Consider the following 15,467-nt stretch of genomic DNA (forward strand, 5'->3'; position numbering starts at 1 on the left):
AAGTTGAAAATATTTTTATTAGTTTAGTATTTAAATTATATTAAAATCAAATATTTGCATAGTATTTACATTTTTATTTTAGTTTTTAATTGTACATATTTCCTATTTTTTGTTATATAATTTCTTGAAATTTTATAATACAATATATATATATTAGATGTATTTATTATTTATTTAAAATTTTATATTTTTTATATAATTGAAAGTAGTAATTTGTATTTAGTCTTGACAATTATAATGGTATAATTTAAAATTTGAGCAATTTAAAACATAAAAAATTCATTATATAAGAAACATCAAGCAATGGGAATAAAAATAAACCAAATGATTTATGAAAAAAACTATTTTTAATTTATACATTATATAATAGAGGGATATATTATCTTTATTTTTAACACAAGTATATACTCAAGGAATAAAACAAATTAAAATGGGATTATATATTTTGTAAACATTTGAATTTATAGAAAGTTGAAAAATTGAGATCTAATAAAGTTTTTCGAAAACAATAATTTAATGAAAAGGGTTTGATAAAAGAATCTTACATATTAACCATGTTGTATGCATTTAAATTTTTCTTAATATGAGTTTTAAGGTCATTTTCTTCTGTAATTATACATTCTGAACAAAATACTCAAGTTTAAGAGATACAAAATTTGTCTTAAATGAAAGGTTATTATCTTACTTCAAAAAGATAAATAAAAGTTATTTTTTATATGCAATAAAGCATTATGAAATTTATTTTGAAAATGAAAGAATTTTTTTTTCTTTTATTCTTAAATTATTTTTAGAATATACTGGAAATTTGGATAATACGAAATACATAAAAAAAAGCACTTTTATCGAATACTTGTTCTTTTTTAAATTAAAATATGAAGTAACATATACTATTATTTAAAAGGTAAAATAACTTCTATAGAATAAGATCACTTTTATGAAATATAAATTAGTGCTTTTTTCAAAGTATTATTTTATTAATTGTAATCACAAATTGTGAAAAATTAACATAGCTTTATAAATATTTTACTTTTTAAAATAATTAAAATAAAATAATAAATTGTATGTGTAAAAATATATTTTAATCTGCGTTATTATAAATTTATGTATTAATTAGAAATTTTTTTTTTAATAGTATGGGGAAAAAAGTATATATTCATATAGTTTTATGAACAATTATTGCATTTATAAATTGTTGATTCTTTAAATAATGATCAATTTCCTCATATATATATAATGGTTAGGAAAAAAGAATTTATAGTTATATAAATATTATCAATTTACAAGTAGTTGGAATAATAATTTATCATTAGTTCTTAAGAGTTATCGTTTTAAAAAATTTTTTTTTTTTTTTTTATATAATTTCTTGTAAATATATGTATGTGTTTTTTTTTGTTCCATTATATTCATAGTTATTTTATACACATTGTAAATAAAACTATTTTAATATATTTTAATTTTTAAATATGAATAAGTATAGAATGTATAAACTATATAAACAAAATACGCAAAGTTAAACAAATATATTTTTGATTTAGACAAATAAAACTAAAAAATTAAATAACTATAAAGAATAATGCATTTTATTAATAATATATTTTTTTATAGAATTTATTTATTATATATTATGTCACGCAGAAAAAAAAAAAAAAAAACTTATACTTTAATAAAGGGGACATATCCAAAATTTCTTTTATTAAAAAATAAAAATTAGTATTTTAACGATTTATTTCTAAATAAATATGATAAGCCTTTATATAAATTATAGGAATATTGATATTTGTTATCTAAAATGTCATCTTTATAAAATTTAAAAATATCTACAATAGAATTCATTTCTACATGAAAAATAAATGTAAAAATATATATTTGTATTAATTAATAAGAAAGGTAAGAAAATATATGAATAAATACCATAAAAATTTGAAAAAAATTATAAATATATATAAATGTTTTTAATTTTACCATAAAGGAGGTGGTGTAATGGATCATATAATTCATTTATTTTGATGAAATTTAAAAAATCAAATAAAACATATGATAAAGAAACTATAATTGATGATAACTTTCTAATAACTGATACTATAACATTTTTACAAATAATGCTTATTGCAATAGACCATAAAGCAACTCCTTTTAAATATACACATGTTAATATAATAGTATCTTTTAATTTATTTATTCTGTGTTTTTCTAATACACCTTTTATTTCTAACTTTTCTTCATAGGAATAAATAGTTTGATCATGGTTTAAAATATTTATATATTTTTTTAATTGGTCAATTAAATCTTCTATACATAATGTACAGGAATCAATATAAGAATTCCAAAATTTTGTATCTTCAAATAACATTGTATTTATAGGGTTACATAAATGACTTAGTATATTTAACTCATCTTTATATTTTAAACTTGCATTAATCAAAATTAATTTTTTAAATAATAATAATTTTAACTTTGTTTTTTTGTCCATATTTGTTATCTCAATATTATTTACCTTAATTTTATAACTTACATCTTTTAAATAGTTATATATACAACTTACAACAAAAAATTCATCATGATAAGAAGATTCATTATGCATTGGGAATTTATTCAATGATGTAAGAACTTTACAATCATATTTATTGAATAAAAAATTAAAAATTATAAAATGATATTCTAATATAGTTGTTATCCATATTGATGAAAATATAGAAAAACAATAAGAGAAGTTGGTAATAACATAAATATTTGATAAATTATATATTTTGGGTAAACTCAATATAACATCAAAGGGATGAGTCAATATATTTATAAGAATATTAAAAGTAACACTATTAATTACTGTTAATAATATATCAACAACAAAACTCAATATATATGAGAAAAAAAATGGTATTATATTTAATATTATTCCCTACAAAAGAAAAAATAAAATATGTGCAATAATATTTAATAATATATGGGAGTTTATTACACTAAATTTTAAAATCTATATATAAAAAAAGAATATAAAATATTTTATATTTGAACCTTTTGAATTAGTTCAATTATATTTTTATTTTCTGTATTCATATAATGCTGGAAATCATGAATATTTGATTTTCTATCATTAAATCTTTTTTGTAGTATATACCTATATAAAAAAACAAAAGAAAATAAACAAATAAAATTAAATGCGTTATTTTCTAAAATTAAAACACTTTTTACTGAATGGATAAAAAAATTTATATTAATTATTAATATATTGTTTTATTTTTTTTTATTTGTAAGATGAATATTTAATTTCATAATTTTTTCATAATAATACATGTATTTTTATTTTTTTATATGTAATTTTTAAAAACTTATATAAATACTATATATATTCAATTGAAAAATGTGTTTTTAATTATATATATAAAAAATTATTATATTATATTCTTACGATATAGCTGCTACATATATAATATCATATATATTATTCCCATATTCCTTTGAAAAAATTATTTTTGTATAAAGTATACTATAAAAAGTTAATATTACACATAATATATTCAATAAATTCCATTCTTTATATTTATAATCTACAAAAAAAAAAAAAAAAATATATATATATATAAAGTTAATAAGATGTAAGGAAAACATTTTTAATAAAAAAGTAATTCTTTATTTATATATATATATATACTATTTAGACTTTGTTCTTTAAAAAATATTAATAATGATAGGGTTAAACACGATGGTATAGAACTAACAAATGTTCCTCTTAGTAAATGTGCTACGATATTTAACTGGTCTTTAAGGAAAAAAAAAAAAAAAAAGGATATTAAAATGAAAAAATATTAATGTTTAATTTAAAATGAAATATTGAAAAGCTATAATAAACATAAGGTATTAAAGTTATAAATATATATAGTATATATTATGTATGTAATTTATTTTTTTTATCCATTACTATTACTGTCTCTGTTTATAATATAGTTATAACATAGTGATATAATTAAATTTAAAATACTTATTAAGACTAAATGCTTAGCTAAAACTTTTATTATTGATTTTACAATAAATTTTATTTTTAAATTTATTCGAGCATTGTAATCACTATTTAATCCCAAGAAAATCATTATGTAGCAAAAAAAAAAAAAAAAAAATTTTTTTTTTAAAAATTAAGATACTTTTCAAAACAATAAAAAAATTTTGTAAATTTATTTTTACATTTCATCTATCATTAAGAAATTTTATACATTATTCAAATTAAAATTATAATGAAAATTTTACTTTTTTTTTTTAACATAGTTCTCTTTATATTTAATATGAGAATAACATATACATATGTATATATATATTTACTAAAAAAAATTGAAAATTATTAAAACGGTTTAAAAAGTATAAATTTTTTTTTTTTTTTTTTTTGTATTTTATTATAAAAAAAGAGTATATAAAAAAATTAATAATAGAAAAACTACAGAAAAAGAATAAATTTAAAAATATAAAAAAAGATATATATAATAATGATATATTTCAATAATAATACAATCTGAGAATTTTTTTTTTTTTTTTTTTTTTTTTTTGTTGTAAATATTTCTCTTTAGTAAAAATATAAGATTTTTTTTTTTAATGTAAAAAAAATAACTAGTCTTTATTAAGATATGCTCAGGAAAATTTTAAGAAATATGTATAATTTAATATTTTGCTTACATGAAGCAAAAGGGCAAATTCGTAGCATTGATTATATTTGGAAATAAAAATTTCGTATAGAGTTTAATCTGTGCTTCAAAAGAATTGAGGCATTTTTATTTCGAATACAATTTATGTATTTTTATTCCTTTTATATTTATATTATAATTTATATTTATTTAAATTAAATATAATTATTTTTAAGATAAATTAATAGTAAGTTTCGTATATGAAAATACATTAGAGAGTTTCGAAAAAATATTTTTATAGCATGAATCGCTTATAATCTAATGTATTTTTTTTTCATATTATAAATTACACTTTTAATATAATTATAGTGAAAAAAAAATTTTATTGTGTTTACATTTTTTTAAATAAAAAAGTAACTTCAAACATATATTAAGTTGCTGAATGTATATTTTATTATTTTTTTTAAATAAAAGAGATTTATTCAAGTTTATATCTTTATTTGAAATTTATGTTAAAAAAAGATTTAAAGTTAAATTATAATAATCAGAAAATAACTCACAATTTTACATAGAAATTTACTTAAAAAAGTATAAAGAATAAAAAATTTAAATAAAAAATGCAAAAAAAAAAAGAAATTTTAACTTGTATAAGCATGAGTGAAATGTAAAATAATAATTTAATTAATAAAAGAATTAAAGTAAATTATATCTTCTTCATTCAAATATATCCATTTTTGTTTCCATTTGATCATTTAGTATAGACTGGTGAAGTTCTAGAAGAAAAAAATATATGGATAAATAAAAAAGAAATTTATTTTTCTTTTTAAATCTATAAAATAAAATAAAATAATTTATAATTTACACGAATTATATTTTGCTTTATTGTTAGATTTATTAATAAAAGTTATATAACTGTTATAATTTTTTGTTATAATTTTATCGAGAAAAAATATAAAAGGATTATTCTCCCATTTATGTATATTATAGGAGTTCTAATTTAAAAGAATAATTATTTTTATGATTTTTTGGTTATTTTTTGATATAATTATATATTAACAAAAAGAAAAAAAAATGGAAAATAATGAAAATATAGAATTAAATGAAGATCAAATATTATGTTTATTTATAGATACTAAAAAGTATCAAAAACGATTAGGTGTATGTTTTTATAATTATTTAAAATATGAATTTTTATTGACTGAATTTATAGATAATAGTTATTTTACAGCTTTGGAATCTTTGTTTATTCAAAAAAGACCACATAAGTGTTTTTTTAATAGTACTAATGATTTAGTTGATGATGAAAGACTTTTAAATTTGTTCAAAATTTGCAATATACAGGCAATTCCATTGGAAAAAAAAAAATATGATGTATCAAATTTAAAAGAAGAATTAAAACTAATAATACCGCATGATGATGATGTAAGAAATTATGATAAACATTTAGAATTAGAAAATGCAAGTAAATGCTTAATAGTTTTAATAAATTATTTAAAAATTAAAGAAAATAGAGATATACATAATCAATGTAAAATTAATATACATAATATGGATTTATATATGAGATTAGACAAGGCAGCTATAAGCGCATTAAATATACTTCCAAATAAGAAAAGTATGAATAGTTATAATAATAATACATGTTTATTAAAATTTTTAGACAAGTGTAATACTTCTATAGGATCTAAAAAGTTAGTATCATGGTTAACACAACCACTAACAAATAGTAATGAAATTAATAAAAGGTTAAATATTGTTGAAACTCTTATAGAAGAGGATGATTTACGTAATAGTATTTTTTGTAATTATTTAAAAAGAATACCAGAACTAGATAAGTTAAATCACTATTTAAAGGAAATTAATCAAAATAATGAAATTCGAATGAATTCAAAATATAATGAAGAAATGATTTTAAAGGATGTTGTAAAATTATATTATGCAATTTTAGATTTTAAACAAATATATTTTTCTTTAACAGAAATCCAGGGAAAGTATAAAGATACATTAAATGAAGTTCTTATCAATCCTTTACATGAAATTTTAAGTAAATTTTCCAAATTATTAGATATGATTGAAATAACTATTGATTTAAAAGAAATAGAAGAAAACAAAGTTTATTTAATTTCAAAAAGTTTTGATCCAGAGTTAGAGGAAATATCAAATGAAAAAGATGCATTAATGCAAAAAATTAAAAATCATAAGGAGGATGTAGAAAGGGATATATTTTCTGATAAATGTGATAGGAGTTATAAAAGGGCAAATAGAGAAGATATAAGATTAGTGGATTGTAATACCAATATGTTTTTATTTAGGGTAACAAAAAAAGATTGTAATATAGTTCAACAACAAAAAAAAAAGTACATAACTGTACGTATGAATAAAAATGAGTATCTATTTACTACAAATACCTTAAAAAATTTATGCAGACAATATGAGCATTGTTTAAATATTTATAATACCTTACAATCAGAAATAGTAAAAAAAACAATTTGTGCTGTTTCTACATATACACCAGTGATTGAAAAATTTATAGATGTAGTATCAACATTAGATGTATTAACATCTTTTGCTGTTGTTTGTTATAATTCTCCCTTTCCATATGTTAGACCAGCAATAGTAGAAAATGGAGAAAACGTAATTATGAAAAGATCAAGACATCCTTTGCTAGAATTGCAGCACAATTTAAGTAACTTTATACCTAACGATATTCACATGAATAAACAAAAAAGTAGACTGGTAATAGTTACAGGACCTAATATGGGAGGAAAGAGTACATATATTAGACAGACAGCTATAATATGTATATTAGCTCAAATAGGTATGTTTGTACCATGTGATTTTTGTGAAGTTCCCGTTTTTAGTCAAGTTATGTGTAGGGTGGGAGCATCTGATTTTCAATTAAAGGGAATTTCTACTTTTTTATCAGAAATGATAGAAGCATCAGCTATTGTTAAAAATGCAGATAAAAATTCTTTTATTATTGTTGATGAATTAGGTAGGGGAACATCAACTTATGAGGGATTAGGAATCAGTTGGTCAATTGGTAAATATATTTTGGATAAAATAAAATGTTTTTGTTTATTTGCTACTCATTTCCATGAAATGTCTAATATTGCCTATCAATGTGAAGGAGTTATCAATAGACATGTGGAAACTACAATTGATCAGAAGAAAAAAAAAATTTGCTTTTTATATGAAATTAAAGATGGAGCATCAAATAAAAGTTATGGTGTAAATGTAGCTGAAATAGCAAAATTACCAAAAGAAGTCATTCAAAAGGCATATGAAAAAGTAGAAGAACTTGAATCAGCCGAAAATAAATATTATTTGAAAGAAAAGTTAAACATTGATACTTCAAATACAAATGAAAATTATAAAAATAAAATTTCTAATTACAGAAAAATTAAAGACGAAATTCATTATTTATTTTCATCAAGTAATGAAAATGAATTTATGGAACGTTTTATGTCTAAAAAAAATTACCTAAAAGAACTTACTATTTAATATTTTTTTTTTATTAGAAACATATATAGAATAAAATTTATTAAAGGAAATTTTTTTCTTATATATACATATAAAAAGATGTTTTTATATACAGCTGAACATTTAAAGCATAAATAAAATAATGCAAGGTTGCATTAATAAAAATATATTTAACATGTAAAATATTACATATATATTTAATATACTAGTACTGTTGAAAGTAAAATGTTATTTAAATTTAATTGTAATTCTTTATTATATATATTTTTAATCAATTGGTTTTTATTTTCTTTTTTTATTTTGTTTTATTATAAAAAAAAATTTTTTTTAAATTGTTATTTTTATATTATTCATTTTAAATAATGAGCTATTATATTTTTTTATTTTATTTTAAAACATTATAAAAAAAGGAAGAAAAACTATATTAATGTTATAAAAAAATATGAATGCATAAAAAATTTAGATGCTTCTACTTTTTATTTATTTTTATCTATTATTGTTTTTATTAGTATAACGCAACAAAAAAAAAAAAAAAAAAAAATTTTGAATGGGTGGTATCAATGAGATATAAAATCTTATAAAGTAAAAATTTTTTAATTATCACTGTTTTACCAAATTTTGTTTACAAATATATAAAATACGTATATAATATATCCAAAAAAATTTATAAAATAAAAAAAAAAATAATGAGACACAAATAAGTTAACCATTATTGATGTAAACACAATATAATATGAAGCGGTAAATGCACTTTTTTATTTTAGTGAGCTTATTAGAAGTATGTAAACAATTAAAAGCATATATTTTGAAGAGTTGTTTAAAAAAATAAAAAATAAAAAATATAATTGATTCTAAATTATTATAAAATAAAAAGTAGGCACTTTGAGTATCTATATTTTTTAGAATTCCTAATAAAGAATAAAAATAAAATATTTTTATAAAGTATTATTATTTATAATTGAGGAGATATATGGTCTTATAATTAAAAAATAATTTTTATTTTTTCATAAAATTAATGAACATTTTAATATTTCATATAATTTTCTTATATAAATTAAAAAAAAAGAACTATAAATGTTCTGTATAGTCTATTTCAATTATTTAATGTTTATTTTTCATTTGTAACAAAATATGTTTATTTTTATTATACACAACTGAATGTATTTTTTTTTTTTTTATCATTTTATAATTGAAAATTTTTTAAATAAATTTTATTCTTTTTGTTAACATACTAAAATAGGGTATTAAAAAGAATCATTTTTATTTTTGTCATTGCATGCTATACTTTTTCACATTTCCTCTATTTTTCCTTTTTTTCCTTTTCCCATTTTTCCTTTTTTTCATTTATTCATTTTTTTATTCTTTAGCTTTTTTCTTTTTCTTTTTTTTTTTTTTTCTTAATATATTTTTTTGTAAATTATTTAAATTTCTTTTATTAATTTTTATTTATGTTGCTTAACATAATTTTTTTAAATAATTGAACCTTTTCCTTTTTTTTATATATTTTTTTAATAAACTTTAAAATGAATTATTCATATTCTATTTTATAATTTTTCTTTATTCCTTTTATTTTATTTTATTTTATTTTATTTTTTTTTTTTTTTTGGTTAACTTTTTTAATTTTTTATAAAAAAGTTGTTCATTAAAATTATTATAAGTAACATAAATTAAAATAGTTAAAATATTAAGACAAAATATCATAGCTATTGTTTACAATTTATTAATAATTATTATCTTGTTTTTAAACCTGTTTTTTTTTTTTATTTTTCACAAAAAATAAAATAGGAAAACAAAATTAAATATAATTTCCAGTTATTTTTAGGAAAATATATTTTTATTTATGATATTTTCAAAGTATAATATTTGGTATATAATTTAATAACATTTTTAAAATTTAATAATTCTATTTTCAAATAATATATTTTCACTTTTATTCTTTAATTTTCTGGTTTAAAATTTTCATACTTTTTTTTTTTTTATTTAAAATTAAATGTATATGAATTTGATAATTCTTATATTTTTTGTTATACAAAATAAATGAGCTTATATTGAATACTTAAATGATGCCTCAAGAAAAGAAATTAAATAAACCTTTACTTAATATAAATGACGAAGAAGAGGATATTAGAAAATATGATAAAAATGAAGAATATAATAGTAGAATGGGTGTTTTATCAAACTTTCATTTAAATCATGATATGAAAAAACTGATGAAAAGAAATGAAATTAAGATTAACAATGAGAATGTGTATACAGATTATTTAAAATCTAAATTTAAATCAAATAGCAATTCCAACAATAAAAATTATGATAGTATACTAGATGAAGAAAAATCGAAAGCATCAAAAGAATTTTTTTTTAATAAAAATACTTTCTCATATATGAAGGAAAATAGAGGAGAATATTTAAAAAATGATGATTTCAAAGTTAGAATTAAATGTTTTAATAAATATTTGAAACATGATGTTCATAAAATATACAATGGAGAGAATATTCAATATTCTTTACAAACTCATGAATTATTAAAAATGGTTCATCAGATAAAAGGAGAAAATACATCTATAAATTCCACAAGTGGATTAGCTCAATATAGGGATATAAGACAATTAGTATCAAATAACACAAACACAAGATTTGATATATCTCCTAAAAGAAATTGTGTATTATTAAATTTACCATATAGAAAATGTATTATATTTAAGGATTTTTTGTTATATATACCTACTTTTACAAATAGTCCAATTCTTGAAGTAACGCAAAAAGAAGAAAAAATGTGTAAATATTTTATTGAAAATGCAAAAGTAATATCTTTAATTAAGGATTCATTACCATTTGAAATTTTAATTTTAGAAGCAATATTTGTTGATATATGTGAAGAATTAAAAAATGAAATTGAGCCAGTAATATGTGAAGCAGAAAAATTATTTGAAATAATAAGCAATAATTTAAGTATATACAAATGTATAAACAAATTAACGGAAATGAGAAGAAAACTAAAAATAATTGATGAAAAAGTTCAAAGTGTATATAAATCTATTCATGGTGTTTTAAATAATGATGAAGATGTAAGGAGATTAGAAGTCTCATATTTTTGGGATAAGCCAGATTTGTGGGAAAAATGTGATCCTACTCCAAATAATGAAGATACAGAAATGCTATTAGAATATTACTGTCATGAAATAGAAGAGTTTATAAAGATTATTCATAGAACTGATCAATCATTGGATGATGTATTACAAATGGTTGAATTAAATTTAGATGATGCAAGAAATAATGTTTTAAAATTAGAATTAGGGTTAAAAATATATGGTATAATCATAACTGTTGTTGGTACAGTAGCTGCTATTTTTGGAATGAATTTAAAAAATGGTTTTGAAAGTGATCAATATGTTTTTTGGATACTTGCTTTTTCTTTAATGCTTATAACAGTATTTTGTTTATTTTATGTTATGGTATCCTTTAAAAAAGTTAATATTTAATATTAACATATTTTCGTTCACAATTTTATGTTGCTTTAAATTTATCAAAAATATGTATATATTTTTATCTATTCATAAAACAAAAAATATTTTAATTTTTAAGATAAATAAATTTATATAATAAAAATTATCGCTAATGTAAGATACTTAAAAAGAAAATAATTAAAATATTTTTAATTTGTAATACATTTTATTCAATAGCAATACTTATAGTATCATATATATATATATTTTAATAATTCATGTTTTATAAATTATGTAAATTTAAAATATTTGTAATAATTGAAAAAAAAAAAAATATATATAATATATTTCCGTCTCATTTTTTACTAGAATATTATCTATTTTTTAAATAAAGAAGTATTTTTTTATTGAAAAGTATATACTTTATACATAAATTTAAATAAAATTAATAAAGATAATTATGAAAAATATTTTAGCATTGATGGCACGCATATATAATTTTTTATTATTATATGACTAATTTTAAATAATTTTCAAAATGTCAAAATTATAAGAAAATTTCGTTATGAAATTATGTATGTATTCTGCTCTGCACACAATATTTTCGTTTTAATTGTCTTTATTGCATATGGTTCTCACTTCTCTACTTTTTAACCAGTAAAAAAAATAAAATGATCCTAAAATGCTTATAACAAAACCCACAAAAAAAATAAGATCCATAATATTTCCCTTTAATTTATTTAGGGCATCATTCATATCCCATCTATATGTTGGTGGTTTTGATGAATATTCACCTTTCATTTTTAGAAAAATATTTTAAGATGTTCGTAATACAGAATATAATAAAAAAAAAAAAAAAAAAAAAAAAAAAAAAACCTATTATATTTTATTAAATTTAGCTATTTTAAAGAAATAAATATGAACTATTTACATATATTTTTTTATTATTGCACGGAAAATGAAGTATGCATATAAATATATATACAAGTTAGTAAAAAAATTATTGATATATGCACTATTTTTTTTTTTCCTTTTTGTTACAAAAATAATATATCTTATTGACTACACAGTAACATTATATTTTCTTTTTGAGATAAAAGGAAAATAAGAAAGAACAAGAGTAATATTTAAAATATATTTAAAAAAAAAATTTTTTAAATGATTGTTCATCACATATTTTTATGCATATAAAAAAATACAAATATTTATTTTTTTTAGTAATTAATTTTTATTATGCAAGGTCAGTAAATAAAAAATAGAAAGTTAAAATTTTTTTTTTTTCGTATTAAGTAAAAGAGTATAAATACTTCAAATATTACTTTATATACAATTTCATTAGATACACAAATTTTTCTTTTTTTTTTAAATGAAAATTAATTTTATTATTTATGTTTATTTAAATATAAATTATAATTAAAAATGTATGAAATATCTATTAATTACCCGAATTTTATGTTAAAAAATTTATAAAGTTAACAGATATTTTATATTACACTATAAAAGAATGAGATGAGAAAGATGTAATATTGATTTATTTTTTAATATTGTTTTTCTTAAAATATAAAAATAAAATAAAAATTTTTTTTCGATAATAAATTAGACAATACTAGGATAAAATAGTTACATAAAAAAAAAAATATATATATATATATATACCTTAAAACAATATTTAAATAATATTAAATTTATATAAAGATTATTAAAACAAAACAAATATTAATTATAGGTGTGTATAATAAATTATATTATCAAGCATTTAAAATATTATTTAAACTCAATAATTTTATGGCATTTTCTTTTACAGTTAATTTCATAATGTTACCTAAATGAATACAACATTCAATACATGTTTTTACCATAGATTCAAATATATCAATAGGAACTTCTGCATCAAATTCTAATAAAATAATTTTATGTGTATTCAGTTCAATAACTAGAGTCAATTCAGGAGAACCTGAATTTATTTCTAATTGATTAGCATCTACTATCATAGTGTTTTGTAGATACAGAACTGAACAGGATGATATAAAATATTTAATTGCTATACCTGCATCAATTAATGCTAATAAACAAGTATTTATAGCAGCATGTTTTAAACCTCCATCTCTTTCTATGATATATAAAAAAATATTTATTTCTGAGTTTTTATACAAATCTAATAATATAATATTTTCGCATATATTTCTTACATATGCGCTTATTTCATTTGTTATATTATCTTTTGTTTTTTTTTTTCTTTTTTCATAAACACTAAAAGGAGATAAAAATACTTCACATTTTATGGAACATTTATCATCTGATTTTTTTAATTCAGTTGGTCCTTGTACATAGGACAATATTTTTGTATTACCTATTTCAAAAAAAGCAAATCCATCTTCATCTGTAAATATATTTTCATTACCTAAATGAATTTTTATTAATCTACATTCATTTGATTTCCTTCCATCAATTCTATATCCCTCTTCATTTATATATTCTTGAATTGACATAATTAGAAAGAAAAATTTTATTTATATGTATATTCTTAAATATGAATATTTATGGGATTAAAATTTTTTTATTCTTATAATTTTTAATATTTATGAATTATTTCAAAAAATAGTTAACAAATGGGTGCTTAAAATCACTATAAAAAAGGAAACTTACATTGGATAAATTATAAAAAATATCGAAGTTATAAGAATTAATTTTTTGTAACATTGTTCAAATTTATTTAAATTCATTAAATAAAGGTAGATATATCCATTATATCATTTAAAAAATTGTAATCATTTACATGTTTAAATAAACATAATTATATTAATAGAATATAAAATTTTCATTATGCATTAAAATTATATAATTTTTTATTTAAAAAAAAAAAAAAAAAATTACAGTAAAAATAATATAAAAAAAAATTCTTTAAAAAAAATTTTAAAATTGAATACGTAAATAAAATTAAAATAAATTTTTTCTTTACTTTTTTAAATATTTTACAAATTGTGACAAGAATTTAGCATCAGGATTAATTTATTAAAAGTACAATTTCTATAGATAATTATATATATTAAAAATTAAAAAATTTTAATTTAATTTATGAATGGATTTTTATGAAAAAAATTTTTAAAAGAGTAAAATTTAAAATAGCATAACTTCTTTTTTATATGAAGTTTATGTAAAATATATAAAAACAATAATGTTAATGCTAATAAAAGTAAAATTCATATAGAGAAATATATAAAATAATATATGTTTTCTCTTTATAAGTGTATTCCTTTTAATAAATATTTTATTAAGCATTTATTTTTATATATTATATAATAATAAATGTGATTTTAAGAAAAGATAGAAAGGGTATTTACAAAAAATATATATAAGGAAAAGTATATCTTTTAAAATAAAATTTAATAAATTTTGCTAAAAATAAAACGAACGTGAGTACTGAAAAGTAAGACAAATATGGCTATGTTATGCGCAAAAAAAACAGATAATACATTTTATATTAAAATCCATTTGGAAATTTTGAAACAGTGAAAAAAAAAAATTTTTTAAATGAATTTAGACTATGAAAAGCTTTAATAACTCCGAAAAAAAAATATTTATATAAAAATGAGTTTTTCATTTCAAATTTATTTTTTCTTTTTTATCTAAAAATGAAAAAAAAGAAAAATCTTTAAGAGAAATCTTAAAAAAGAATGTATATTTATTCATTATTCAGAGAAATACAATACTTGTGAAATTTAAGTATATATATATATATATATATTAAGAATTGTTTTATTCTCAGAGAAAAAAAAAAAAGTATTGTTTAAAAAAAAATGTGTGATATATATTTTAAATAGAATTTTAGTCGAACATAAAGCTATTTTTATATTTTTCTCTTTTTCATAATATAGTTTTTTTTAATTATGCAAAAAAAAAAAAAAAAAAAAAAAAAAAAAAAAAAAAAAAAAAA

General features: G+C 17.6%; 5 protein-coding genes across 5 annotated transcripts; 2 read left to right on the plus strand and 3 right to left on the minus strand.

Moving 5' to 3' along the window:
• Positions 1-1,707: 1,707 nt before the first annotated feature.
• Positions 1,708-4,085, minus strand: PGAL8A_00298900 (conserved Plasmodium membrane protein, unknown function; the record flags this gene model as incomplete). Its single annotated transcript, XM_028671987.1, has 6 exons — positions 1,708-1,835; positions 1,963-2,896; positions 3,013-3,115; positions 3,407-3,545; positions 3,650-3,757; positions 3,917-4,085. 6 exons carry the CDS (start codon positions 4,083-4,085, stop codon positions 1,708-1,710), a joined length of 1,581 nt encoding a protein of 526 aa, XP_028528585.1.
• Positions 4,086-5,678: 1,593 nt separating this feature from the next.
• On the plus strand, positions 5,679-8,111 carry PGAL8A_00299000 (DNA mismatch repair protein MSH2, putative; the record flags this gene model as incomplete). Its single annotated transcript, XM_028671989.1, has 1 exon — positions 5,679-8,111. The coding sequence occupies one exon, from the start codon at positions 5,679-5,681 to the stop codon at positions 8,109-8,111; it is 2,433 nt and encodes an 810-aa protein (XP_028528586.1).
• Positions 8,112-10,150: 2,039 nt separating this feature from the next.
• Positions 10,151-11,569, plus strand: PGAL8A_00299100 (CorA-like Mg2+ transporter protein, putative; the record flags this gene model as incomplete). The annotated part of the gene is made up of 1 exon (XM_028671990.1): positions 10,151-11,569. The coding sequence occupies one exon, from the start codon at positions 10,151-10,153 to the stop codon at positions 11,567-11,569; it is 1,419 nt and encodes a 472-aa protein (XP_028528587.1).
• Positions 11,570-12,142: 573 nt separating this feature from the next.
• On the minus strand, positions 12,143-12,334 carry PGAL8A_00299200 (conserved Plasmodium protein, unknown function; the record flags this gene model as incomplete). The annotated part of the gene is made up of 1 exon (XM_028671991.1): positions 12,143-12,334. One exon carries the CDS (start codon positions 12,332-12,334, stop codon positions 12,143-12,145), a length of 192 nt encoding a protein of 63 aa, XP_028528588.1.
• A 947-nt stretch (positions 12,335-13,281) lies between these two features.
• On the minus strand, positions 13,282-14,022 carry RRP41 (exosome complex exonuclease RRP41, putative; the record flags this gene model as incomplete). The annotated part of the gene is made up of 1 exon (XM_028671992.1): positions 13,282-14,022. The coding sequence occupies one exon, from the start codon at positions 14,020-14,022 to the stop codon at positions 13,282-13,284; it is 741 nt and encodes a 246-aa protein (XP_028528589.1).
• Positions 14,023-15,467: the final 1,445 nt, after the last annotated feature.

Source organism: Plasmodium gallinaceum (assembly GCF_900005855.1).
Source record: "Plasmodium gallinaceum strain 8A genome assembly, contig: PGAL8A_v1_87, whole genome shotgun sequence".
Classification (NCBI taxonomy): domain Eukaryota; phylum Apicomplexa; class Aconoidasida; order Haemosporida; family Plasmodiidae; genus Plasmodium; species Plasmodium gallinaceum.